This window comes from Montipora foliosa, chromosome 1 (genome assembly GCF_036669935.1).
Source record: "Montipora foliosa isolate CH-2021 chromosome 1, ASM3666993v2, whole genome shotgun sequence".
NCBI lineage: Eukaryota > Metazoa > Cnidaria > Anthozoa > Scleractinia > Acroporidae > Montipora > Montipora foliosa.
Genome location: NC_090869.1, coordinates 68,177,569 through 68,204,315, shown reverse-complemented (window position 1 = coordinate 68,204,315; position 26,747 = coordinate 68,177,569). Strand labels below are relative to the sequence as shown.

The following is a 26,747-nucleotide window of genomic DNA, read 5'->3' as shown; positions in this document are numbered from 1 at the left end:
ATACTGAAGGTTATGGACCAAGTGCTTTTTCTGTTGATTTATGGCCCAAGTTTGAAGCATGTGGGCCATAAAATCACTGTTGAGCAAGAAGGAGGGAACCTCTGTTTTTTACAGTGTATCCAGTATTGATCCACTCCCTTGCTCTGTCGTAGCTTTATCTCTGCATATTTCTGTAAGCCTGCAACATTCTCCCATGGAGAAACGAAGTGATGTCTTTTTGTATATCAGCAAATTTTGCTGATATACATTATCGGCTGAGGAGCCACAAGCAGCAGCAGACACACAGGACAAAAAGTTCTATGATGCATGGACCAAGGTTAAGGTTTAAACAAATGACAGTCTTTTCAAAAATAGATCTTGTTTTATTCAGTAAACATATGTTAATACAGATTAAAGAGTAAAATTGATGGTTACAAATAAAAGTCAAAGATAAATAGGTCCCAAAGAAAAAAATTTCGTGACACTTGTGAATGCTTAAAAGGCAGCTCAATTGCATGCCATATTTAATGGAGTGCAGGGTTAACAAGTTTTGACCTCTGAGAGAGTCTGCTTGTAGGACCCAATAAATTAAATTAATTTTGTCCATAAATTCTTTACACTTATAGATTGCATTTATTTTAATTATCTGACATGTAAAAACCTCATTTCTTAGAAAAGCTCATACACTTTCACTTCAAATGGTAAAGATTTAAAATTAATAACTAAATTATGGCCAATTAATTCTATTATTAAGGGAAACCTCAAACTTGGTATTTCATGACACTTGGACAAATGTATTTGTTTTGACACATTTATACAGAAATAGTAAAACAAAAGATGCTTCCTTTTCTGTAAGTATGAATCAAGCCACCCAAACTAAAAATAGAGAATCCTGAAAAGCTTGAAATGTGGCAACCTCTTCCTATCAAAAATGCACCAACAAGACTAACTTTCGCAGAACATTTGTCTTATTATTACCCAGCATTGGTAATGGTCACAGTTGTCATTTATTTGTTATGTTTTGTGATCAACATCCTTCATTGTACAATGTACCAGTAATCACCGCATAAAAAACAAGCTTCCATTCTAATGTTGACCTCAGTTTGCTAGCTAACAATCCTGTTCAACTTCCTTAAGAGCTTTGTCGAACACGGACAATAGCAAGTCAGCATCCTCTTGGCCAAAACACATTGGAGGTTTGATTTTAATGACATTACTGTCTGGTCCATCAGCACTGATCAACACAAACTTCTCTTTTGCTCTGAAAATGACAAGAAGTTTCGAAAATAACGAAAGTGCATTAGTAGTTGCGTGTTCACTTTTCTTCAACTGTCAAATTGAGGGAACCATGATCACAGCCAACCCGGTAGGCTTGCTTGAGTAACAGACAACGGTGCAGGTTCAAACCACCACCAGACCAACACTCTGGGTCTCAAGATAACCGAGGAGAAATTACTGCTGTTGTAATGAGACCCATTAAGGACGGATCATACTACTGTTATTGCGCATAAGTTCTGCACATCTTGAGATACTCCGATTTCCTATGGGTGGTGCTTATTAATACAGAAGTATTTTGTGCGGTTCAAAACCATGCAGAGAAAGCAGAATTTTGCAAGTGCTCTTGGTTAATCCAAAACGAAAATTGGGGGTAACCATGCATTTTTCAGAGATAATTAAGCTTAAATTTGGAAAACAACGCCATACATACATGTAGCTTTGTAGTTATTTTAGAGGTTTTTTCAAATAATGTTGATTAATTATCTTGAAAAATACATGGTTACCCCCAAGTTCCTTTTTGGATTTCACTAACAATTGTTAAAATCTGCTTTTCCTGCATATTTAGTAAACACGCAAAAATACCTTTGAATTAGTAGGTACCGCCTTAATGGTCAGCCTTTAAGTCTTCTAGGTTAAGGACTGTAAATTACCGTAGGGTCTCGTAACCAACATTCCTTAACTCTGTAGGGCATTAATTAAAAAATCCATGTACACTGTTCCTGGCATGGAGTTCCTGGTGTTTTAGACTGATATCTGCAAGCCAGACTAAATTATTGGAGCCTTATTCTGCTGTGCTAAAACTGCAAATGGCCAATGTTCTTCCCACTTGGATAAATAAAAATTAATTACCGGTAATGCCTTGTATGAGACCATCATCAATACAACAGTTTTAGCTCCCTGAAAAACTCTTGGGCAGTTCAAAATATTGATGTATTCAAAGTGAGATGTAAATCAGCAACATTGAAACTTGAATCAAAGCAACAAGTGACTCACCTGTAAACGACTCTCTTTGCTTCTTCAGTGGCAGGTTCCTTTGTTGTAAGATCCTTTACCAGCTCAACCCCAATAAATAGTCCCATACCCCTAGAAAACACACAAACCAGCAACAAATTGTGAAAAAAAGTTAATATGACATCATTTCACCATGAAAGGTCAAGAAAAGCAAATTTATGTGAGAACATATAAAACATGAGCATCAAATAAGTCATTTACTCTACAGATAGCCAATCACTAATAGTGCTTTTGGTACATTATGATCGGTTAGTTTTGGTGTGATCAGCAAATCATTCCTGAGCAACAGAAGTGAGTCAAAATTATTCTTTTCTGAAATAGTTCCAGTGAGTATTTTTTGGGTCCACAAGTTGTTCAGCTTGTTTGGAATGTACTTAATTTAACAATAACATATTATTTTTCACCTCAGTGGCTGTCAATAGGGACCTTAAGCAAGGAAGACAACGACGGCTATGAGAACGCCACAAAACAATAGGTTAATTAGCAAAAATAAATAGCTGTGTATGCCCTGCACATGCAATGTGCAATTTACATTTTGATACATTTCTTTGCTGTTCTCGTCTTGACAATGACGTGAAATGATGAAATTTGAGGTCATGTGGAGGACACGAGCACCTGACAACAAATTTTCAATTTTCTTTCTCAATATCCACACCGTTCTCATCAATTTTATTCTTGGAATGTGGACTCACACTTTCCATGCCGAGTGACTTGGAGTAATCGCAAGTTACTAACAATAACGGGAAATGACATTTTCAGACGACGGTCTCGTAGCCGTCGTTGTCATCTTTACTTAAGGTCCGTACTGTTTAAGTTCACAGGACTGTGAACTACTGAGGTGAAATCAATGATATTCATTAAATACCATGAAATAAATTGAAAATAAACAAAAATCAATAAAGCTTATTTACAAGAAATAATTATTGCATGTTTCAATATGATCCATAAAATTGAGGAATCTTTGAACCAGAGGACAGGCTGCCTGTAGTCTTTTTTTTTCAAGTTCTGCCAAATTGTACAAAATTGAATTTGATAGCAAGAATGGGGCCAAAATGTTTGCCATATGTGATTAGGTTGTCTTTGGTCCTTGTCATTGCTGGATGCCAGGCCCTTTTCTCCAATTAGTACAAAAAACCAAGGACAATCACCTGACTTCTCCCATGAGTCTATGCTTTGGTTGTAATTCTCGCAGTTGTCCCATCAGATAGTTGCCCACTTCGTGAGCATGTTGCTGTAGATTTTCATTCTCAATAATGTCTAACACAGCATTACCAACTGCACATGCCACAGGATTACCACCATACTGCAACACAAACACATTTATCTCAGTCTAAAATTTTGGGCGTGTTTGTCTCTTCAATATCCCTTTACGGCAATAACAAATTGCAGCCTGAAATTACGACGTTTCCTCGCATCTCTCATGGGGTCTCAAACGCAACGTTTTTTGGGGTGATACTGTAGAGATGACAAAATCAATAAATGCATCAACTGGGATGATCAGATGTTACCTGAAAACCAAACCATTCACTGAAATAATAGTGCAAAAGTGAAACTTAAACTTTCATTTCTCTTAACTAAGCAGGATTTATATTTATCTAGGTCTCATCAATCATAAACTGTTTGCGATAAAAGGGGACCTTCTGTGATAAAGTAACCATCATAACTTTTTTATATTTCCAATCCCTTCATCGGATTTTGTCCAAATCTCTGCAGCAAACAGCACATGGATGCAATAAACTGTTGCAAGTTACATGTATCTTCCTTTTGGAAACCGAACCAAACTTATGTGAATTTAAAAGGATGAGACAGGGCCAAAAAAAAAATTATCTTTCTCTCTATCAGTATTCATCCAGTTGGCTTTAGGACAAATTTGCATAAATCACCCCTGATTACATTTCATGTACTAATTAAATTGCAAAATTTCAAGTGGAATGTTTTTTTTTTAAATTTTGAACCCTGCAAGGTGGTGCTTATCTGATAAAACAACTGAAAACATGAAAGACTCAGCGTTGCTTTCTGCATTCAATTCAACTGAAATTCTGTAATGAACCTACTGTATTGAAATATGTAATGCCAGTGGTAGCGAAAGATTCCGCCAGTTCAGGTGTCGTTACAACAACTGCCATTGGAAAGCCATTTCCAATGGGCTTACCTAGCGTGACAATGTCAGGAACAACACCTACAGAAATGCACAGTTATGATCTGGCATATTGTTATCTGACACAACACTGTTAGACTCTTGTACCATCGTATTAAATACCAATAATAGTACTCATTAGTAATACAAACAAAACACTAACACTTAGGCTAATACTTTAATAATAATAATAATAATAATAATAATAATAATTATTATTATTATTATTATTATTATTATTATTATTATCATTATTATAATAACACACACAAAATTATAATTTGCACACACACACACAAAATTATAATTGGCACAGCACTCCTAAATATCTCCCCTGTTTTTCAAAAATTATATCTAGAGTACAAGTTCTCTTTACATCTTGAAAATATCCAAGGGCATGCCTGAAAACTAACTGCAGTGCTGATGGGGGCGCAAGGGTTTGCAGTCAGATGCAGTATTGTGTTATTTTTGCAGAAATTTGGATTTTCGTCTGCAGTATTGCGATTTTACAAGACAAAGTGGTTTTTACCAATGAGGATGGGGTATTTTAATGTTTTTTCTGTGTGGTTTTGTGGTCTTCAGACCCCCCTTTTGCCCCCCTAGTGCCGATATTTGGGAATGACGTGCCAGATTTTGGATTGAGTAAAAGAAATGTAAGGCAATAGGTTACTTAGGGTCGATTGGCGATTCTCGTCGCATGCAGCAAGCTTACGACAAGCCTACAACTCATCTATGATTGCCGTGTATTTGAGAAAACATGTGTTGTAAGCTGGTCACATGCGCCAAAAATCTTACCGTGCAAATCGGCCCTTAGACCATGAAGTAAGGCAGTGGATAGAACTCACAAGTTGCTCTTTATAAAACATTTGCCCAGAAAAAAAAAAACATGTCTAGCTTTATCAATATTATTAATTTTCTTATTACGTGTGCAATGAGTGGTGTAACCCTCCCTGAGAGCCTAAACAAAGGCAAACCAAAGCAGTTTACCCAATAAAATTTATTAATCAAGACTACGTTTGAGTAGAAAGTAGATTGCAACAACCAAAGGTCCCTTCATTTCCCTGACATCTGACATTACGTTTGTTTCCCATTATACTATAAGTGAAAACTGTTCCCCAATAATTCTTTGTAAAGGGCTGGTCTCCTTTGGGTCAGCAATTAATATTATAACATTAAGCATGAAATCTAGTTGGATTCCTATCTGCTGTTGACTTGACTTACTTTCTCAATTTAAGACTCTGCCTCAAATAAACCCCACCCTCAAATAATACAGCATTTAAATTATGCCTAATAGATAAAACATTATCCACTAAACAGCTTGCCCAGTGTGGCTTAACTCAATGCAGTAACTTATAGTGCCTTCAGCAAAAAAAAAACCACTGCAGTGGTTAATTATGCAAGTACATGTTTGTACGGTAGTGTAACTGTGTTCATCCATTTCAGACAAAAAGGGACCAGATAAATAATATTAAATAACATATTAGCCAATAGCCTAATTCTTACTTTCCCTTCCATTCAGTTTTTTTTTAAACCCGGCTGTTATTTTTAGGAAACACTGCTCACCAGCTGCACTTACCTTGTGCTTCAAATGCCCAGAAGTACTTCCCAGCTCGTCCAAACCCAACTTGCACTTCGTCTGCAATACACACACCACCAGCTTCTCGCACATATCTTTAAAGGTCAAAATATAAAAATAATAAAAATAAGTCAGGAGGAGCCTAGCCCAGTAACTGGGGTTTGGGTATGGATATGCATTTGGCCATGCACTGCATGAATACCACATCTTCAGTCATCCTAAATAACTCCTGCCAGTCGAGGTGGTTAACCTCAACAACAAAATTTCGATGCACGTGAAAAATCATGTGATTACACCAGGTATTAATAATATACATGAAAAAAATTCAAGATCATTGGTTAAGCAGAAGTAATGCACAGTCATGTATCACGCCATGAATAATTGCGCCATCCAGGACTTGCATTTGATTGGCTATCAATGCAATAAATTCACCTTCATTGCACTTTTTCAAGTTTCTGCACTACATGTATTTCACTTTTCTGCACTCCGTTTGGGATTAACTGACCTACTCTCAGCCAATCAAGGCACTGAAATTTTTTCATGTATATTATTGGTATGGGTGATTTCGAGACTTCAAGTGCAATTTGGTATAAATTAGCAAGAATAAAATTTTCAAGACTGAGAAAATTGCACAAGCCCATAGGGTGAGTGCAATTTGTGGTCTTTGTGCTCATTTATTCCAAATTGCAAGAGAAAAATCATTACATTTTCAAGACGGTTAAGCAGAATTGCACCATGAGTTCCACTATCCAGGCTCGCATTTGATTGGCTATCAATGTAAAAATTTCACTTTATTGCACTAATTTCAACTTTCTGCACTGAAAATTTTAATTGTTTCATGCAAATTAGTAGTGTACTTAGGTAATCACATGATTTCGAGTGCAGTTTGAAAATAAATAAGCACAAGCAAAATTTTTCAAAGACAAAATTGGGCAAATGCTAGCTTATTTATTCCAAATTGCACAAGAAAAATTATGTGATTACTTTTTAATAGATGTAATATACATGAAAAAATTTCAAGATGAGATTGTACATGTAATTAACGAGAAGAAATGCACACGTATAGCAACGCAATTATGTAAAAATTGTGCCATTGGCCATTGCATTTAATTGGCCATCTGAGACTTTCTTTGATCATTGACCAATCAGAATGCTTCCACGGTTGTTACCTCTTTTTGCACTGAATTGTTGCCTCTTTTCTGCACTGCGTTACCTGGAAACTGCATTATTTTCTCTTAGCCAATCAGAAAAGAGAAATTTTTCTATGAGTATTATTATACATAAAATACTATTATGGCATCAAGGCTTACTTGTAAACATTTTTCAAGTAGTTTGGAGGGTAGACAATCTGGCCACCACAGCCTTGCATTGACTCACTGATGAAGCCTGCAATCTGGAAAAGTTAATAACTGAAAACCATTCAACAAATAAATCCAAGAATCAAAGAGATAAAACGAAGATGAATATTCAAATAGTTTTGCAGAGGTTCAGGTCTGTGCCATGTTTGTGCGGGAAATATTCAAAGAAATGTTTTACTCAAATTTATAAGGCTTTGTATGGAGACGCCATGTTTTTGTCCCTCTGAGGGGCACAAATATGGCTGCCAGAAACTACCAAAAACATATGTCATGGAGTTTTGCTATAAAAAGCCAGTAATCGTCTTCTGAGGGCTCATAAACATCTATTTGAGTACATGTACTTATTCTCATACAAGGACTGTTCAGATCGCAAAATCTCAGTGGATAAATTACTTTTTTAACCTACATGACAGCATTCTCGGCCGCCATTTTAATTAATATCATGTCACACAAAAGCTTAGAAATTCAATCTTGCTTTATTACAAGACGAAAAACCCTATCAAACTGAAAATTTGTGGGAAGATATTATTAAGTCTCCATCTGTTCTATTAACTTAATAGACTAAAACATCAAAAGGTTTTAAGGGCCGTGCCTACTACACTGCACATAGTTACGTTCTGCTCATCTCGAGATAGTCGGGTTTCCTATCGGTGATGCTTACTAATACAGGGATATTTTTGCGTGGTTTCAATTTATGCAGAGAAAGTAGATCTTAGTAAGTATTATTGGTATCCAAAAATAACATTGGGGGCAACCATGCATTTTTCAGAGATAATTAAGCTTCAATTTGAGAAAGAATGCCATACATGGCTTTGCATTCAAAAGCTTTTTACAAATATTGTTCATGAATTATCTATGAAAAATGCATGGTTACCCCCAATTTTCATTTTCGATTTCAATAACACTTGTTAAGATCTACATTTCCCGCATAATCATAAACCGGGGCAAAAGTACCTTTGAATTAGTAGGCACCGTCTTTAAAATTCCTTATTTTTTAATTTTGATGTCACATGAAAACCAAGAATAAGGAATGGGAAAAAGTTGTCTATTTCAAGGCTTTAACACCTGGACATCAATGTCCAGTTTTGTAGGATAATAATAATTTTATTATTGGGACTTAGCAGAAAAAGTAAGACCAAGATACATGTGTACAGCCAGTTTTTTCTTTTATCAAGTCTATCCTCCTCTTTTTAAATGAAAATAAATTTATTGACCCTGATAATAATAAGAATGTATAAAAAAATAAACAAAATGAATAGCACAGGCCTGGAGTGAAAAGAGAAACTGGTATGCAGCCATTGGTGCTACAGTATATGACAGAAAATGACTTCAATGACGATGATAATGACCATTTATAGAGGTTAAGTACATTGTGTACAAATTTACCTTCTTTCCATTATTGTGTGCTTGATCAATAATTTTCTTGACTTCCATAGCATATTTTTCTCCCAGTTCAGGAGTAGCTTCACCTTGATGCATACCGCGGTATGGATCTGCAGTTGGTGCAATGTGGATGTGATCCTTCTTCCCTTTGGCGCCCAGCTTTTTGAACTTGTAAGGACTAATGTCAATAAGCGAGGCTGTGTGGCCATGGTATGCACTTTTAACAAAAAAATGACAGGCAATTTATTAAACATTGTCGCTAATTTCCCCAAATGTTTGAATTACTCATCCTTTTATAAAAAAAGAACAAAAAGGCAATAAGTACAAAATTTAATAATAACTGGTCTTAAGTTGAGTCAAAATTTCAAGTAAGAACAAGACTTAGACATAAAACAAAATATAAAGGTGGCCATCCAGATCAGGTGCCATCCTCCATCTTAAATAGAGATGGGGACTACAAATTTTGACGTTTTTTTGTCAAGTGCTTGAATGTAAAATAGTAAAGTAAAATGGTGAAGTCACTTGAAAACAATAATCTGAACAAAGGGCGTGTTTGTGTTACACCAATAGGCGAATCTTTAAGAATGAGACTCGTACCAGGCTCCCAACATGCAAAATAACGCATTGAACTTTGAATGTTAACGAAATTGAAGGTGACAAAGGTTTTTTAGCCTTTTCCCAAGGTAAGTCATCTTTAAAATGGCATATTTATGCAGGAATTCCTAAGAAACTTGTTGATTTATGTTTTATTTTACGAATGTTACATGTTTTTTTGTGAATTGTGCGATCGGATGGGATTTTAGGTCGATTGTGCGAAATCACACAATCGCATAATATCAGGAGGCCTGAAGAATGGCATTTTTCGATCTGATCAGTTTTTCAAAATCCAGTGTCCAGTTTGTAACATACCCATCAAGAGTGATAATATCTTCCGAGTCAGCGTTCTGTCTTGCGATTCTCAAGGCAAGATCATTAGCTTCGGACCTGAAAAAATATAATTTATACATTAAATATTAATTTAAATGACCATCAATTAAATAAATTATTTAAGATGTATTTACCGATCATAAAGTACATGAGCACTGAAGTTGTAGGTTATTTTATCCTCAAAACCAAAATACAAAAAAAAAAAAACTACAGAATGTTAGAACCCTGATTCCAAAGTACCAAATGAGACAGACAGAACATTTGAATTTACTGCGATTTTCATAATTCTGTGGTATTTCAGCTTCAAGTGCAAAAACTGTGTTTTAGCTTCCATCAAGCAAATATCCGAACATAGCCGGGAACATCGACTTCAACTAGGGAAAGTCAATTGGAGTTTTTGTTTAGTTCACAGCTCGAATACCATTATGATATCTTTTAAGAGGTTCTTCATTTAAAAGATTTGTACACATTCCATCGGCGTCAATTTCAAATGTATAAATGTACCGTGGGAACCAAAGATGTTGATTGGTAGGTTATGTCACTATCAATTGATTTCAGCCTCCCTGGTTTTGGTTCAACTCTCAGTTTAGCGTCAGAAGTTTGATTAACTTCACACCCCTGAAACCAACAAGTATACCCCATGATTGCTGCTTATGGTCATTCATAAATACCTGTAATTCATTAATCTACTTTTCACTGGTTAGTGGGTTGTCTAGTGTGTTTTCCTCAGGCAACCTGGCTTTGTTTTTTTAATACTGGTTGCCTGGTAAACTTTCTGGTCGTCTCTGACAACTGGACGACCGCTAATTTCGAGCACCGGTTAAACGCTTCAAGGTCATTAGCTTCTATACAAACTCACCCACTGCAAACAAAGTAACAACACCTAAGCTCTGGTGGAAGGGTAGAAACCAGCCTTTTTGCATAGGTCACAATGATGTCGTACAGAAAACGGCTGTTGGTATTTAATGTTGCCATCTGCTCGTGACACACTTTAACAACATGGGGATGACAATGGCCGACTAGAATGAAATAAAAGTTCATAACATTAACACACTGACCCATGGGAGTGAGACTATAGATTTTACTAAGTCTAATGCCAGACGTCAATGGGAAGCAGTTCAGGAGAAAATGGGCTAGCTAAAGACCACTGATGGCAGATGTCATTCATCAGTGACAGGTAAGACATACATGTAATCTGAACACTAAAACTAAAAACACTTGATCTTCTCATGTAGAAACACACGGAGAAAAGGCTCAGCTACAATTCCTCCCCCTTGATCTCCTCATACAAAGTTTGGCTTATTGTAGGACAGTGTCCCAATTAAAATAATTTATAATGAAAGATTAAATTTCATGCACTTACATGTAGTGTTGGAAAATTTAAAATGCAAAAATAAAATCATAAAAACAAGAGCAAGGGAAGAATCCTTAACTCTTCATTACCCTTATAAATGCCCAAGTAAAAAGATTCAAAGTCAAATTTAACAGATCTGCAGCACATACCATGAGTGACATTATTGACACAATCTAAGTATCTGTTGTCCTTCTCATCATACATATACTGTCCCCTTGCATAAGCAATCTTGATTGGATTTTCTTTAAAATGTACCTCACAAGATTTTCTTTAAAATAAAAGGACAAATTTTCATTATACATTATTGTGGAGATGATTTTTAAGCTGAAATCGTGTCCTTTAGGTGCTCATTTCCTTTTCATGATCATTTGTTATTCACCTGCAAAGCTTTACAATATAATTTATTGATTAAGTTCAGATGGATGAACATTGCAATATCCAGGGCAAACACTTGCCATTGGGCATTATCCATTTGGAATTCCCTAAGACTGGCCTTTTGAGTTTCAAAAGTCCGTTTCTGTTCCATTTGTTAAAGATCAAATTGTTTTCTGTGTCATTTGCCTTTGAAGTTTCCTGAAAAAACTGGAAAATGATTTATGAAACATGCCCTTGTTGCAGCCCATTAACCTTCAACTTTACTCCTGGCCAATATAGGATTGGACCAATTTCATTTCCTTGGAAAGTTCAATTCCTGTCTCCAAAGAAGAGAAACACCTCAAGGTCTGTAACAACAGCAGAATGTTCGTGTCATGGGAATCAACTGATTATTAATATATTCAACAACGTGATGCCACCATGTATGGTGGTGGACTTTGACCGCTTGTGTGTACATAAGCCCTTGTAAGCCCCATGCTTCCCTCTCTCTGACCGAGGTGGGAAATTGTTAGGAAGACGCAAAATTGCCGCTATGAATGATTCTTTGCAAAGTGAATTTTGCTCTCTTGCCTCACTGGAATCGACTCAGGGAAGCCTACAGTGACGCACATGAATAACTGTGACTCGTAGAAGATTCCTTCACCAATATTTTATATTCGTCATTCCGGTCAACGAAGCGAACACAAAATCGTAAATACTCAACTACTGAGAGTTATCTTAACAATTATGGTAGCTGTAGCTTCGAACAACGAACGACACGTTCATTTGATCGCCTTTTTTTCCCAGTGCGAGCAAGAATTATTAAACAATTAAAACCAAACATCGTGGGGAGTTACGCAACCTTAAAGGCAAATTCAAGACTGGTATGGGCAACGCTTAATTAAACCTTATAAACTATATTTTTGAACTAAACAAATTCCATTTCAATGAAACTCACCCAATGTAATCGTCCCTTAGTTTCATGATTTCGTCTTTCGAAAGGCCACTGCTTTTCTTGTCTTCATTTTCAGCGACAGCGCTAGCCGTAGTTTTGTTAAATTTTTTACCGGCTTCAGAGTCGTGGTGGTAACCGTTTTTAAACCGGTCGTTCACAAAGCTAGTTTCATCATGAAGCTTTGCTCTCTTGGCAGCGCTCATTGTGTGTTTGGTATGGTGGAAGCCGGTATGGTAAAGGGTTTCCTTGCCTCGTAGTTTCTTCCAACCGGAAAAAAGCGCCAAATTAAACAGTCGTCAATTCTTCTTTGTCGTCTCTTTTGACGACGACAAAATTTTTTTTGTCACGAGACTAAATTTACATGTACCGGTTTTTCAAGTTTTGGCGGTTTTCGTTAAGTATGGGAGAGATTAAGCATCGTGTTTGCGTTTGCGGCAAACGTCGGACTTAAGTTTGCGTTTTGCCAAAAATGGAAGAAACTCGTTTGATATGAGCTGATTTCCGTGCGTGTTAGCAGCAGGTATTAAGTAACTTTTTTGAAAGAGAAAGACGAGTTGGAATAACATAATTTCCATGCTTTTATGGCAAGCAGCAGCCCACCGTTTCACGTCGGACTAAAAAAAGTGGAAGAAACTCGTTAGATATGAGCTCATTTCTTGGCTGTTAGCAGCAGGTATCAAGTGACTTTTTAAAAGAAAGAGACTAGTTCGAATAGGTCTAACATCATGCTTTTATGCCAAGCAGCAGCCCACCGTTTCACGTAACCGCGATGCTTTATCTCTCTAATATTACTGCCCGAACCGGAAAAATAACGGGCCAAACATACGCACAAAATTTAAATTTCTAGCAAAATATTGTTTCTATGGAAAGTGAGTGTTAGTCCAACACATACCGTCATGCAACCTCGTTCCCAGGGTTCTCTCCTACTCTTTCCAGGGGAAGAGTAGGAGAGAACCCTGGGAACGAGGTTGACCGTCATGTTTAGGGTCTGACGGCACAAGCGATCAATTGGCTCCAACGCCCGTCGTAATCAGGTTTCAATATTCTTCTGGTCGAAGGAAGCGGTTCGATCAGAGGGAACTTTTCTCAGACACCAATTCAATACCCAACAAATTACAACAAACAAAGCCTTTTTTTCTTGGATTTTGTTTTGATACGCGCGGTTTGCTAGGTACGACACTGCAAAGAGCCGAAGCACGTTTTGAATAATATAATAACATACTTTTCACCTTTTGATAGTACTGGTAAATTTTAGTTTATCCTTCATCCTTTCTTTTTCGTCAGAGGCTCCGTCACACAACACTTTATCATGCAACATCTGTAAGTCACGCACATCGTTCCTGGGCAAACTAAAGGCGCTGTTACACTGTAAAATGTTTCGTGCAAGTCTTGCAATGTTTCGGCGACACTGTGGCGGGACAAGTTGCACGAAACATTTCACTGTGTGACATACCCTGCAACGGCCAAAATCGTTGCGAGACAAGCTGCAAGAGCCGTTGCCGAAAGTTCTACTTTTCGTGCAACTGGTCTCGCAACGATTTTGGCCGTTGCAGGGCGGCAGGTATTTTTTGCAGGTTGCAGGTTGAAATTTCATTATAACTGGAAAAACGCTGGCACTAAAAAGGAAGGTAAAGCGATAGACTTGCCGTGACCGTTACATGAATAGCTAACCCAGGCATAAAAACTTTTCCTTACGCATAATTGGGCTTTAGGTTAGCTGTTCATGTAACAGTCACGGCAAGTCTATCGCTTTACCTTTCTTTTTAGTGCCAGCGGTTTTCCAGTTATAATAAAATTTCAACCCGCAACCTGCAAAAAATACCTGCCGGTTGCAGGGTATGTTACACCGTGAAATGTTTCGCGCAACTTGTCCCGCCACAGTGTCGCCAAAACATTGCGAGACAAGTTGCAAGAAGTTTCACAGTGTAACAGCGCCTAAAGCAATTACATCTGTAGCCTGAGGTAGCGTTTTACACGAACTCGGTTTCACATCGACATGGTTTCATGACTTCGAAACCGCGTCAAAACCGATGCGGTTTGGAAGTGTTTACACGGAACCGTTTTAGGCAGAAAACCCGAGTCGTGATGGTATGAGCGAGCGCTGCACCACGTGCTAAATTCACTATTTTTGAATTGAACAATGCAAATTTCGCGTCAAAATTGTAACCGTATTCAAATCGATGCGGTTTTCACTGTTTACACGACAGATGAAACCGCATCGTTTTGAAAACGCTCCACTTTTGGCAGCGGTTTCAAATCGACACGGTTTCGGCAACAGTCTCTGGCAGCGTTTACACGAACTTGGTTTCATTTGTAACCGCATCGATTTCGATGCTGTTATCGAGACTGTTATCGAAACCGCGTCAATTTGAAACCGGTACCAGAAGTGTAACGTTTTCAAAACGATGCGGTTTCATCTGTCGTGTAAACAGCGAAACCGCATCGATTTGAAGACAGTTACTATTTTGGCGCGAAATTTGCATTGCTCAATTCACAATAGTGAATTTAGCACGTAGTGCAGCACTCGCTTATGCCATTATGACTTGGAATTTCTGGCGAAAACGGTTCCGTGTAAACACTTCCAAACCGCATCGATTTTGACGCGGTTTCGAAGTCATGAAACCGTGTCGATGTGAAACCGAGTTCATGTAAACGTTGCCTCTGATTCATAGCCGGTCCAGGTCGCTTGTGTCACGCACTCTACTAGGGAGTAGAGTGCGTGACACGAGCGACCTGGACCGTCTGAGAATCAGGCTCTTACATACGCGGCGAAATAGGACTTACGAGGAGGAACAAATATATTTTCCCTTTCTTCAGCGAAGAATAACCGGCGAAAAGCAAAGATGCCAAAATAAAGGGTTCAATAGTAATAAACACGCGAACCTTTCTGCAATTATTTTCAGTTCAGCAAGAGGTTACAACGCATTTTTAATTAAATAGTTCACATATCAAGAAATATTGGTCATGTTAAAAATAATTTGCGGTGAAATTTTTTTGTGAAACGTTATTTCTTGACATTAAATTGTCATGTCAGCAGCGTAGCCGGCACACAACACAACGCACTAAGGTGTGTTGTCTTTGTACGAGTCTGAATCAGGCTCTAGCGTGTAAACCAAGGTGGCGTCAGATTCTCCTAGTCCAGTTGCTACTTCATCGTCTGTGTCGCATTCGTATTTGTCCTGCAACTCGCGCATGAAAGGGTAGAGTTTAACGGTAACGGAACTTGCCGCACGGATTTCTTTGCCGTATCGCATCATCACCGTCCAAACATCACCTGAAAAAGAAATCAAAGGAAGAATATTACAAAAAGAAAAAAACAGGGGAGGTGTCTTTACGAAAACAGCAAATAACATGCTCTCGCAACAATACCCACCAACTGTTAACTTTCTTTCTGTGACGAAAGAATGGATATTTAGAAGATCTCCAGCCAACTCCTGAAAGAATAAGACGATACGTCAGGAAATACTGAAGTTTTCCTCGCACTTACCTGGACAATTAAAGTAATTGTCTCTTATAGACATCTGAAAAATTCAAATGGCTTCAACTGGATTACGCCCGATCAATTGTGTGGCTTCATAGTTCAGCCACCAACTAAGTGGCTTCATAGCTTCAGTTGGTAGAGCATTGCACCGGCATCGCAGAGGTCCTGGGTTCGAATCCCGTTGAAGGCACCTGAAATTTTCAGGCGTCTTTATTGTTCGACACCAGGAGCTCATCAAGAGGAGCCTCTAATTCCTTGAGTCAACCCTTTCCCGAGTAAATTTATTTTTAGGAACAGGTTTTTCCCGCAAAAAGTATCATAATTCCCTTGACGCTGTGATAGCTCTGTTTTGATTGGTTTTTACAACAGTGGGCGTGCTGAATGTCCCAAGGGAGATTGGCTTTTACAACAGTGAGCGTGCTGAATCTCCCAAGGGAGGTGTTCTATAAATAAATCTACTCGGGAAAGGGTTGACTCCGAGGCCAAGTATGGAAGATAGAGGCTCCTCTTAATGAGCTCCTGTTCGACACTAACGCATTGCAATACGCCATTTCCGAGTTGAAGCCTGCCTCATCTTCAAAGCGAGTCTAAGTGCGAAGTTTTTGTTATGAAAATTAGTTTTCATTCATATGTAAAGTAGAACTAATTACCATTACAAAAACTTCGCACTTAGACTCGCTTTGAAGAGGAGGCAGACATGAACTCGAAAATGGCCTATTTTTGTTAGATTAATATTTTGCGGAACGATTTGATTTGCATCGAAGAAAGTGTCTAGTAATATGACGTAGTCATCGCAAACACGATAAAAAAAATAAAGTACGTGGAAGGGGGTTGCATCTCAATATATGTTTGCGTTACTTCAAGTTTTCCTGAATTATAGCAACTTATCTTAACGAAATGGCCAGAGATGACTCTTCTTCCTGGCAAAAAGATCTCTGCACATCTTTCGACCAAATGTCAAGGAATGTTTCAGACGTGTGTAAATGTCTCGGTGAACAACTTTTGCCCAGTCTGGACCGGAGAAAAACTCCCATGCACTCAACAATAGGAAACATATTTGTTGAACACATATGAGTACCAAACTTGCGTTACACTCACATCGTCACCAAACGTGAAATAAACAAGGTCTCTTGAGCAAGCTCCAGATGCCATCATTTGAATCAATCCTGAAAACGTGACAGCATACACAAAATATCAACATCAGTTGATTGGTTTAGACTGTTTTCATGAAAAGGTCTTGGAAACAAAAAGATTCCACGACTTCAAAGTTACAAACTACAAATACACACTCCAATTACTGCTTGTTATAACGGCAACTGCTTCGGCGCTTTCCTCTCGTCCGGATTTCGCGCAGCCATTTTTTGCTCTTGTTTTTCTTTTCGCGTATTACTCTTTACGGGGATAAAGAGAGGAACTGCTTGCAGTCTCTACTTGAATACACGTTTTTTCGATGGCATACCTTTGACTCTGGGGTCTCCACCAAATGCTCCGCAGCCCCAGTTTCCTAAGAATGCAGAAGAAAGTGATCAACAGCAGAGCTCATGGGTAAGAAATTTGGGAAACCTGCCGTACAGACTGCCCGCACGGACAAATTGTCGGGGTGGAGGTGGGGAGGCAGGACAGCGTCTGGGGACGGGAGTGTTCGGGCAAAACACTAATTTGCAACGGCTCGCTTTCAGGTAAATGTTCTCCTTCTTAACGCATGCCTCGCTGTCTCACATATTTTGTAAAACTCGCTAAAAAAAAAATGAAGAATGCCTGAAACGTTTGCAATTCCGTGTTGACGGAGATTCTGGCATATTTCAAAAATCACATTTATAGGCTTTTTGTGTGAAATGGATGTCCAGTCGTGAGCGGCTTTTTTTTACTGTGAAACTGCAGTCGAGTAAGCGAATTTACTACTTTTTGGCTTGACCTTTTAATTAGTTTGATTTTTGCTGTTGTTCTAAACTGAAGAGAGAAGGTGTAAAGATTATCAGTCAAACGGAAAATGTTGTGAAAGAGATTACTGTGCATGTAATTTTACTTTTAGTTGTTGATTAAAATTGTTGCTTATTGTTTGCAATGCTTGTTTGTTTACTGCTGTCAGCTCAAGAGGTGTTTGATCACTGTAAACTGCACTAGTACACCAATGACGATTCACTGTGTACTTTATGCAGAAGCATAATTATTTCCATATACACTATAGTGCTTTCTGGGGTTAGGAACGGAAGCTCCGCTTTTAGGTTTGGCTAAATCTATGAATTATCACAGTCTAAAAGCCACACTTTCTTTAGTAATAACAAAGGATGGAAACCTGCCCTGCAACGCAAGGGACTATGACAACAAACCGAAATGAAACTCACCAGTAGCAATTGCAGGTAGATGTCTCTGTTCTACCGGAGAATAAAAACCACAATACGCCTGAAAAAAAGTGAAGAAATATTTTTAGCACAATTGCTTATAATCTCGCAATCTGATTGGCTAATTTGCCGTTGTCGATAAGAGCCTAGACAACGCTGTACGCGTCATGCTCGCGTCAATTTGTCACGCAATGTAATAGCCAATCAGGAACGCCCATTTTGGGCAATAAGCCAATCATAAATTGCGAGAAAGTTACAGACTATGCTTGCTCTTTCTTTGTGTCATGATTTTGGTCACGCTCTGAAATAAAAACTTTCTTTGGCGTTGAATATTGTGGTAAAAAAACAAATCGAATCGAAAGTGGTTCGGCTGCGCCTCGTGAGTCCACAACATTTTGATCACTGTGATGACGAATATCGTTGTCGTTGTTTCGATTTGTTAACTTTTTTCGTTGGTGACTCGGGGATATCCAGGGACAACTGATGTTGAACTTATGACCTTCTCATCACTAAATTGGACGCTCCACCACTGAGACCCACAAGCAACTTCATGTCATATTAAACACTTTATGACTGGTCCCGAGGGAAACAGTTCATTTTGAACAGTTCCCCGAGGGACCAATCATTAAGTGATTTGTTATATCGCACAAAAAAAAAACGTGCAATGGCAACAACAACGGCGGTCGTCGGTCAACATTCGCGGGTAACAGTGCACTGTTACCCTCTGACGTCATAGATTTTGCACTCTTGTCCGCTCAGAGACCTTTGGCGGGAACAGTTTTATTGTTAGGTGTCATGTGACATCGAAGTAACCAATGAGAGGGCCGGCTGTTATGGGAAAAAATTCGGCTATATAACAATAAGCACTTAATGACTGGCCCCAAGGGAAACAGTGAGTTTTGTTTCCCCGAGACCCTCAATGTTCCCCGAGGCGAAGCCGAGGGAAACATTGAGGTCGAGGGGAAACAAAACTCACTGTTTCCCGAGGGGCCAATCATTAAGTGTTTTGTTATACCTCCCAACTCAAAATAGAACAATACACAGATAAAAATTATTTGCTTGACGTCGGCTGGCGTACAGATTTGCCGCCGTTTCAAAGGTGCACGACCTGATCACGTGTGAGTCGAAAGTTCAAGTTGTTGTTGCCCTAGGGCGTCATGAAGTTTTGTTCGCCCTAGGGCGTCATGAAGTTTTGACCAATGACACGTGACACATTCTCCTCCAATCAGAAAACGTATTTGAGTTGGGAGGTATAACAACATATATCATATCATCTCTCATATCATATATCTTTCCTTGCCCTCGGATTTTAGAGTAGCTTGGTTTCAACAGCTAATATCTCCAATTATTTACCCTCCCAACCATGATGTACCACAGAGAACAGACAACAACACCGAGAACTCCGTGCCCGAATAGAATGTGAGTTCTTTAACATCCCACAGGTCTGGGTTAAGAACATAAAAGGGCTGTGAGACGGGGCCTACGGGTTTTCGTCGTTATTTACGAAAAGTAGAGAATCTAACCATTTGCAGATGTCATATATGACAAAGGCAGCACTTTCTCCTCACTTATTTTAAGACTCTGAGTTTGATGCTCAACCAAATGAACCAACCAATCAGCGGTCAACTAGGTACCGTTCAGGTTATAATAGCCCCCCCTAGAGCTGCTATGGCTCAAATTGTTGAAATGGTGCACTCTCGCGTTTATAGTGAAGGAGATGGCGATTGTTGACCCCGGTAAAGAAATGGAAATATCGTGGTGACTTGAGGATACTCTCACGAGCCTCCAGAAGCTCAGTAATAGATCATCTGAACTAGTAATCGTCAGATCATAGGTTCGACACCTGTTCGGGTCACTCGGATTTTTCATTCCATCACGTTCGCGACTTTACTAATGTATTGTTATTGTTACTATCAAGGCAGTCTTTCTATCCAGGTCTCTGAGAAGATGAGCAGTTGTCTACGGCAGACAGAAGCATCTACACGCATAAGTAAGTTCGTTTAACAGCGAGTTTCTAACAATCAATATGGTACTACCCGACCTTATCGAGTTCTCGTTTAAGAAGCCCAACTTCAAACTGATCGGTATAACAGCGGAATATGTTTGCATCTATAGCAACAATCCTGGAACACCGTCTACCCCAAGAGTCTCTGTTGGAAAAAAGGACATGAACTTTCGTTAAACTGCTCTTTTCGTTGTTGGACATGACCTAGTGAAATGCGACAAGGAATCAATTCCTCCTAATGACCGAGCAAGAGGGCTATACTGAGAGAAACCATAACTTACGGTATATGATAGCACTCGGAAAATCAAGCAACCAAAAACCTTCTGTTTCCACACGGTAGAATAAAGAACGCTGAATTGGCCAATCACAGCGCGAGTACCATCTCATAAATATGATAAAAGCACTTCTTTCTGCAAACATAATTTTGTATTGAAATGAAGCCAGATCTCGCTTTCCTTATCGTTCCCGAAACCAAGTCGTGCCCTTCGTAGTCGACAGCTTCGCGGCCTCTAAACGCAAATGGGGCAGTGAGAATTTGTCACAGTGTGATCAGTTGCCTACTTCAGTAACACAAGCAAGTAGGCAGTACTCCTTTTATGTACATATTTGCGTGATTTGAGAGAGTCTTGAGTACAAGAAAGTTCTTACCGCGTTGTTTGATCCACGTGATTCCCAGCCCATCTAAAGGTGTGCGCGTAACCCACGTAATCACTGAAACGTTCAGCACCTAGACAAAACAATCAAAATCATCTCTGTTTTTTAATTTCAAGTTTCATCCTCTAAACAATAAATTCAGTAGTGCACAAGACTTTCATGAGAAATTATTACCCACGAGATTGAGAATGGTCACTCGTGCAAGCCAAATCTCATTTAAGAACTCGTCTAAAAATAGCTTGATCTGCGAAAATGAGGTTACATAGACCAAGTATTGGAGTTGTAGGATCCTGGTTATGGGTTGTGGACAGCAGAGATGAATGACAAATGAGAGGTGAGTTCGACTCCGGCCGGACCAACTCTCACAAGGAGAACGTGCTGCCTTTGTAATTACATCCGCAAATGGTTATATGGCTAAGGACAATAAACCGTGGGCCCCGACTCACAATATAAACTCTGTGAGACGTTAAAGATCCCAAATACTATTCCATACATCTTAAATTTCCACGACCTGCTCGCGTCTGACCTTGCAGCTCAGTCGGTAGAGCAGCGGTGATCTAAGACGAAGGTCGTGGGGTTCAATTCCCACCCTGGTTAGAGTTTTTCTCTGTACTTGAGTGGGCCCATTTCCATTAGTAGGGCTAAGGCTCACATCCCATGGTTTACATGGGTAGAAAACTAGCACTTCACATTTCCCTCTTATAGTTAAGTCTGTTGAAATTTAAGTGCTACACGGGCAACGTTTGCAAATACGTAACCCTTCCATGTACTTGTACATATTCCATAAGAGGATTGGCGCCATAAGGCTCTAGAACGCCTAGACAGGTAAATAAAGATTGTGATTGATTGATTGATTGATTGATTGATTAATTGATTGGAAGAGTCAGGTCTTTCCATGGAAAACCCTGATGGTTTTGCTTAGCTCACCTCAAGATCAAGACAAAAAGACCATTACCTGTGATAAAAACGCATTCGTTGTCATCAAGCCGTTCAGTAAACAGTCGAGATAGTATCAGCTCAGGACAGATAAGGAAACGGATTTCTTCTTGCACACATCCCTACAAAAACGTATTATTGGTAAAGGGTACGTAAATCTTCTTGCAATAACCTTAAGATGACAGTTAAATATCAGCAAATGGCCCAATACCCTCTGTTATCACAATGGCTCGCCGTTTGCATGATAGTGTAGACATTTTATTAATCTTTGAACAACGTTAGCGACTCGAGACCAGGATTTTTAACAGCCTTCTTTATCAAAATTGCTTGAATTTGGGCGAGTACGATTTGAAGGGATTTCTTTTTGTCCAACAGAAAATCCAATATCATGTACAAGGGAAGATGAAAAAAAGAAAATCAGACGGTAGGGCTACCAAAAGTAAAGTAAAAGTAAAGTGGTGCATTTATATAGCGCCCTTATCACTAACGTCTCAAAGGTGCTTTACAATGATCAATTTACCCCCAGCGGACTGGAAGCATATACAGGCGCAAAGTGCAGCCGCTTCTAAGCAGTCCATGCATGCTGGTACTCATTTTACCGACCTCGGAAGGACGGAAAGCTGAGTGAACTTTAGCGGGAAAGAAGGTCTCCAAATATTCCACTCTCGGCAGAACTGGGAATGGAACCCGGGACATTAGGGTTGGAAGGCAGAGATCTTACCACTGCGCCAACCCCACCGCTCTAAAGAATAAAGTAAGGGAAGCGAAATAAGAGAAAGCGGTGCCTCACCTCCCCTATAACGCCTCCTCCAATGTATTTGTTTGCAAAATCGACCTAAATTAAGACAAGTGCCCACTCTGATTAAATAAGTGACTTTGTGAATGCCATCACACGACAAAAATCAATGCACTGCAATAACAAAGTCTATCACCTGAAGAAATCCAATGCCATTGTCTTCTATTGTTCCTTTTGTGGAAACATGAATTTTACCAAAAGATGCAGAGCACCTGACATGAAAAATGAACCAAGTAAATTTTTGAAACTGGCCCAACAGCTCATTCGTTAGACATGGGCATTGAGTCAACCTGCAGAGGCTACAGTATGTAGTAACTGTGTAAGACTCACTATCTTTTCTTACTGCCATCTTCCAAATTAAGTTAAGTCATATGTTCAATGCTCGGAGATATTAGCTACTAGCTACTCTGAAATCCGAGGGTAAACAAAGTGATTATTATTAACTTATTTCCTATGCAAGTCACCTTTCCCAAGCTGGCATGTCACCGGATTTCACAATCTGTCTTTGAAAAGTCAATGTTCCGGTTGGCACTGAAAAAGCAAAGAACCAACCACAAGGATTACAAAGAATATTAAGGATAAACAACCTGTTAGAGGCAATCAACATGGCAGTCTGACTCAAGGGTTTCAATAACTTCTGAAATAGCCGTCCATGATAGCCCATTGAAGGCCGCAGTTTGACAAGTTTATTATAGCATTTTTAGTGAAAATCAAGGCAAACTATAGCCAGCGGTGTGAGGCAAAGCAGGCGGCAGTATACCGCCGGTAACCGGCTTCTATTGAAACCCCTGCAGTCGAGTCTAGAAGTAGTAATCATCGTTATAACCTGTCTTCACTCCTCGATTTACCACTCACATTTTGTAGACTTTAAGTTACACTTGATGCATCAGATGTATTTTACACAGAAACTCACTTTGTTGAGTTACTCTCCTAAAGTAATGAAATATAGCTTGCAGCTTCTCTGTTTTCACAGAATTTGTTCCTCCTTTTCCTCCCTGAAACAACCTTCAACAAGAAAATAAAATTAACATAGGACATGCAAAGGAAAGATTTACTGGTCTACAGACGTAAGATTAATTTTCCCGCTTTATTGGATCCATAAATAACTACATAACAGGTCAAAAACCAACATTCAAGTTGACTTGCTCAGTTTGCAGTGTCCCCAATTAGTGCTCCGGTGCTAGAACGACTAGATACCTCAATAAAGTTCCTTTCCTTTCCTTTCCTTTTTCGGTATGCCCACATGGTGATTCGCCTACACTTGAGTCGTTTCACCCACATTATTTTGGTGCAGATTTGCGCCAAACTTTGGGAAGTTTAAAGCATTTGAATCGATTGTGAATTTGCTTGGGGTATTAAACGCATAAAAAGGTTGTGCATTGAACAGAGCGAGGTGGGTCTTACGAGTTTTGTGGATAAAATTCTCAAAAATTAAGTCATATCAACCTTGAGCTTGCTTACCGTAGCAGTTAAGTTTTACTTGCTTGTTAGAACATGTGTTGGCAAATCAACTTAAGTTTGGGTGAAATGACTTAAGTTTTGGAGAATCGCCACATGAGTGTAACAACTTGTAGGCAAAACAACTTGTAGGCAAAACAACTTTTTGCAATTCAAGAGTCCAATAGGCTTGGTAATGGTAAAGACCACAACTTAGTGGATTGAATCACGCTGAAACAAAAACAATTTGGCACAGAGTAGTGAATTAGCAAGTGTGAATGCATTGAAAAGAACTTTATTACCTTCCTCCAGAACGGTAAAACATGTTTGCTTTTGGTCAGGAGGTTAATATTGTAGAGAAAAAGTATTTGAGTTTAGGTGCATTTTAAATATTAATTATTATTAACCATTGTGTGCATGGGTGTGAAAACTGGACAACCCATATTCTAATACAGGGCCCTGGCCACTGCGTTACATTTCCAGTTTCCCTCTTGCCCACCAGGTGCATGTATTTCTCGACAATAAGGTCAAAGTGCAGAAGGTTCCAAGACCTTCCACTTTCAGAAAATGGTCTTTTAAGAAAACTGAGGGCCAAAGTTAGGTCACCTGTTAAAATTGATGTCCGGAAATGTTGAGTACTCTGAATGCTTGCAGGAGTTTCTTCGTGGAAAAGTACAAAAGAAGGCATTGGCCAATAAACAAGCAACCTACAAAGCACAAAAATTAGCAATTATTAACCCTTTGATGTCCAAACCGGCCTAAACCGGCCAGACTTAGTATTTTACTCTGTCTAATGCCAGACGATTTTACTCGTCAATGGGGAACCCCTGGGAGTCAATGGGTTAATCACTCACTGAACAACTATGTTGCCATTAATTAAAGATAATGATCTCTTTCCTCCTTTACAACTTGTGCTATAATGACCAATGTAATGGGCTGTTTCTCCAAAAGACCCCTTTCACACGGTGGAGTTTCCAACACTTTAATAGACCCCTCTAAAGTTGTGTGCTTAGTTACCTGGCCTTTGAATGAAAGTGAGCCTGGTGTTGACCTTATTATGATACAGACCTCCCTCCTTTTGTTATGTTAATGATGTTGTTGTCACACTAATTAGTAAGAATTTACATAAGAAAAGCAGTGAGGTTTCTATCAAAACAAGGTCAACTCCAGCCTCACTGTCATTCAGAGGCCAGGTAACTAAGCACACAACTGTAAAATGGACTATTACAGTGTACAAGGGAGTTTATAATATTAAATTAAAGAAGCTCTGAAGTGTAATTCTTGTTTCTACCCATACTGTCTACAACTTCAATAATATTATTATGGCACATAAAGATAACTCAATCTTTTAGTTTACGTTTGATTCTCGTAATTATGAGAAGAGATGAAAGTTGATATTCACCTGTTCTTGGCTAAGAGTTAAACTGTGATTCTGTTGCCGTTTTAAAAGTGGAATGGCCTGAAAGCAAAACCATTAGGGCTTGTGAACACTCAAGTTTGAGTCAAAAAGTTACCACATTTCAGTCAGAAGTAATTAGAAATGTACAAAACACAATCAAACCAAGAGTTATTTTTATTTTTATTAAGATTTGTTCACACTAAAAATGACCTGTGTTGTTACTGCATTGAATATTAACTAAAAAGATAAGACAAGGCTCCTGAGGGTTGAGATCCATAGAATACAACTTTTTTTCAAAAAACTATATTCCTCCACGACTGTCAAAAAGGTCTGTGACAGATGGTCATACCACAGTTCATCAGCTTCCACATTTTGGAAAATGTTTGAGGCAAAATTTAAAGCCTTCAATTGACAGAATTCCACACAATTTTGCATGATAAATTAAATATGAAAGAAAATTGATACCTGAGTGCACAAAGATGGCAGTCGAAGAGCCAGGGTTACCATAGCAGGCAATGTTTGGTTAAAGAACTCTTTTCTTGCAGCAACATCCAAAACCTGTGAATAAACAACCATTTAGACTTTTCAAAGGAACTTTTCAATCAACTAATTAAGCAAATGAAGTACACATTAAGTTTAAACTTGTGGGTTAAGCAACGGACTATATTTTTATATAAATTTACAATTCAACATAAAATAGTGCAGTTAGTGTCAGGCTTCTCACCTCATTAAAATAGCTGTGTAAAGCTTCAAAATTCCAACGCTTTGAATAATGAGCATTGTACTTTAAAATGGCATCCTACAAAAACAGAAATAACAAAAGGAAAGAACTTTATTAATTTAAGTGTCTAGTCTTCTAGCACCAGGGCACTAGCTGGAGACACTGTAAACTGAAATCAACAAATTAACGCAATCAAATAAAATGTTTTTGAGTACCCAGAGAAAAACCTCTCGCAGCAGGGAAGAGAACCAACAAACTCAACCAAAATGTGACGACAAGTCTGGGAGTCAAACCCCAACCACATTGGTCGGAGGCGAGTGCTCTCACCAGTACACCAGCCCTGCACCCCTAAACACAATGTCTCTTTATTTGGAGTAGTTTGTCAACAGAGGTGGAAAGGTGAAATACCATAGGTCTAAGTCTACAAGATAGGGAGAACAGGAAGGTTTACCAGAACACAATCAAAAAGGTCTGAACAAGAAATCCCTTGCATTAAAAGCTTTCATACATTAGCATCATTCAGTCATTTTCCTACTACCAATCATTGAGGGAGTTACATTTTCATCAACACATGACATGCACCTGACAACTTGCTGGCTTTGCCTTTATTTGTTTGAAGCATTTGCCTGAGTGTCAATCACTGAAGTCACTTAAACTGAAAGTA

At 38.8% G+C, this 26,747-nt stretch overlaps 2 protein-coding genes across 5 annotated transcripts in view; both read right to left on the bottom strand.

The window, feature by feature from the left end:
* Positions 1–345: 345 nt before the first annotated feature.
* Positions 346–12,660, bottom strand: LOC138006468 (ethanolamine-phosphate phospho-lyase-like). Of its 2 annotated transcripts, none has more exons than XM_068852811.1 (11): positions 12,316–12,660; positions 11,153–11,271; positions 10,509–10,668; positions 9,632–9,706; positions 8,726–8,939; positions 7,292–7,374; positions 5,982–6,076; positions 4,323–4,447; positions 3,417–3,571; positions 2,251–2,340; positions 346–1,240 (listed from the first exon to the last, which is right to left on the bottom strand). In XM_068852811.1, the coding sequence occupies exons 1-11, from the start codon at positions 12,513–12,515 to the stop codon at positions 1,090–1,092; spliced, it is 1,467 nt and encodes a 488-aa protein (XP_068708912.1). In that variant the 5' UTR covers positions 12,516–12,660; the 3' UTR covers positions 346–1,089. The 2 variants fall into 2 exon arrangements, with proteins under 2 accessions (XP_068708912.1, XP_068708920.1); XM_068852819.1 differs by lacking the exon at positions 12,316–12,660 and adding an exon at positions 11,459–11,567.
* Positions 12,661–15,227: 2,567 nt separating this feature from the next.
* The window catches only part of LOC138006440 (poly(ADP-ribose) glycohydrolase-like), a 20,150-nt gene continuing 8,630 nt past the window's right edge, over positions 15,228–26,747 (bottom strand). For all 3 annotated transcript variants that reach the window (XM_068852772.1, XM_068852789.1, XM_068852781.1), the window contains 16 exons: positions 26,087–26,161; positions 25,828–25,920; positions 25,366–25,422; positions 24,570–24,670; positions 23,440–23,531; positions 22,991–23,057; positions 22,663–22,738; positions 22,521–22,565; positions 21,750–21,852; positions 20,789–20,867; positions 20,177–20,285; positions 18,139–18,196; positions 17,253–17,297; positions 16,892–16,959; positions 15,686–15,746; positions 15,228–15,586 (listed from right to left, as the gene is read on the bottom strand). In XM_068852772.1, coding sequence (XP_068708873.1) covers positions 15,375–15,586; positions 15,686–15,746; positions 16,892–16,959; positions 17,253–17,297; positions 18,139–18,196; positions 20,177–20,285; positions 20,789–20,867; positions 21,750–21,852; positions 22,521–22,565; positions 22,663–22,738; positions 22,991–23,057; positions 23,440–23,531; positions 24,570–24,670; positions 25,366–25,422; positions 25,828–25,920; positions 26,087–26,161 — 1,341 coding nt within the window. In that variant the 3' untranslated portion in view covers positions 15,228–15,374. The remainder of the gene's footprint in view (positions 15,587–15,685; positions 15,747–16,891; positions 16,960–17,252; positions 17,298–18,138; positions 18,197–20,176; positions 20,286–20,788; positions 20,868–21,749; positions 21,853–22,520; positions 22,566–22,662; positions 22,739–22,990; positions 23,058–23,439; positions 23,532–24,569; positions 24,671–25,365; positions 25,423–25,827; positions 25,921–26,086; positions 26,162–26,747) is intronic.

Excerpts from the sequence above, each read along its gene's own strand:
- LOC138006468 (XM_068852811.1), bottom strand. The coding sequence starts at position 12,515 with ATGAGCGCTGCCAAGAGAGCAAAGCTTCATGATGAAACTAGCTTTGTG. Across the intron at positions 8,940-9,631 it reads GATATTATCACTCTTGATGG|TGCATACCATGGCCACACAG; the intron begins GTATGTTACAAA and ends TTTTGTTAAAAG. Across the intron at positions 2,341-3,416 it reads AGACTCATGGGAGAAGTCAG|GGGTATGGGACTATTTATTG; the intron begins GTGATTGTCCTT and ends TGTGTTTTCTAG.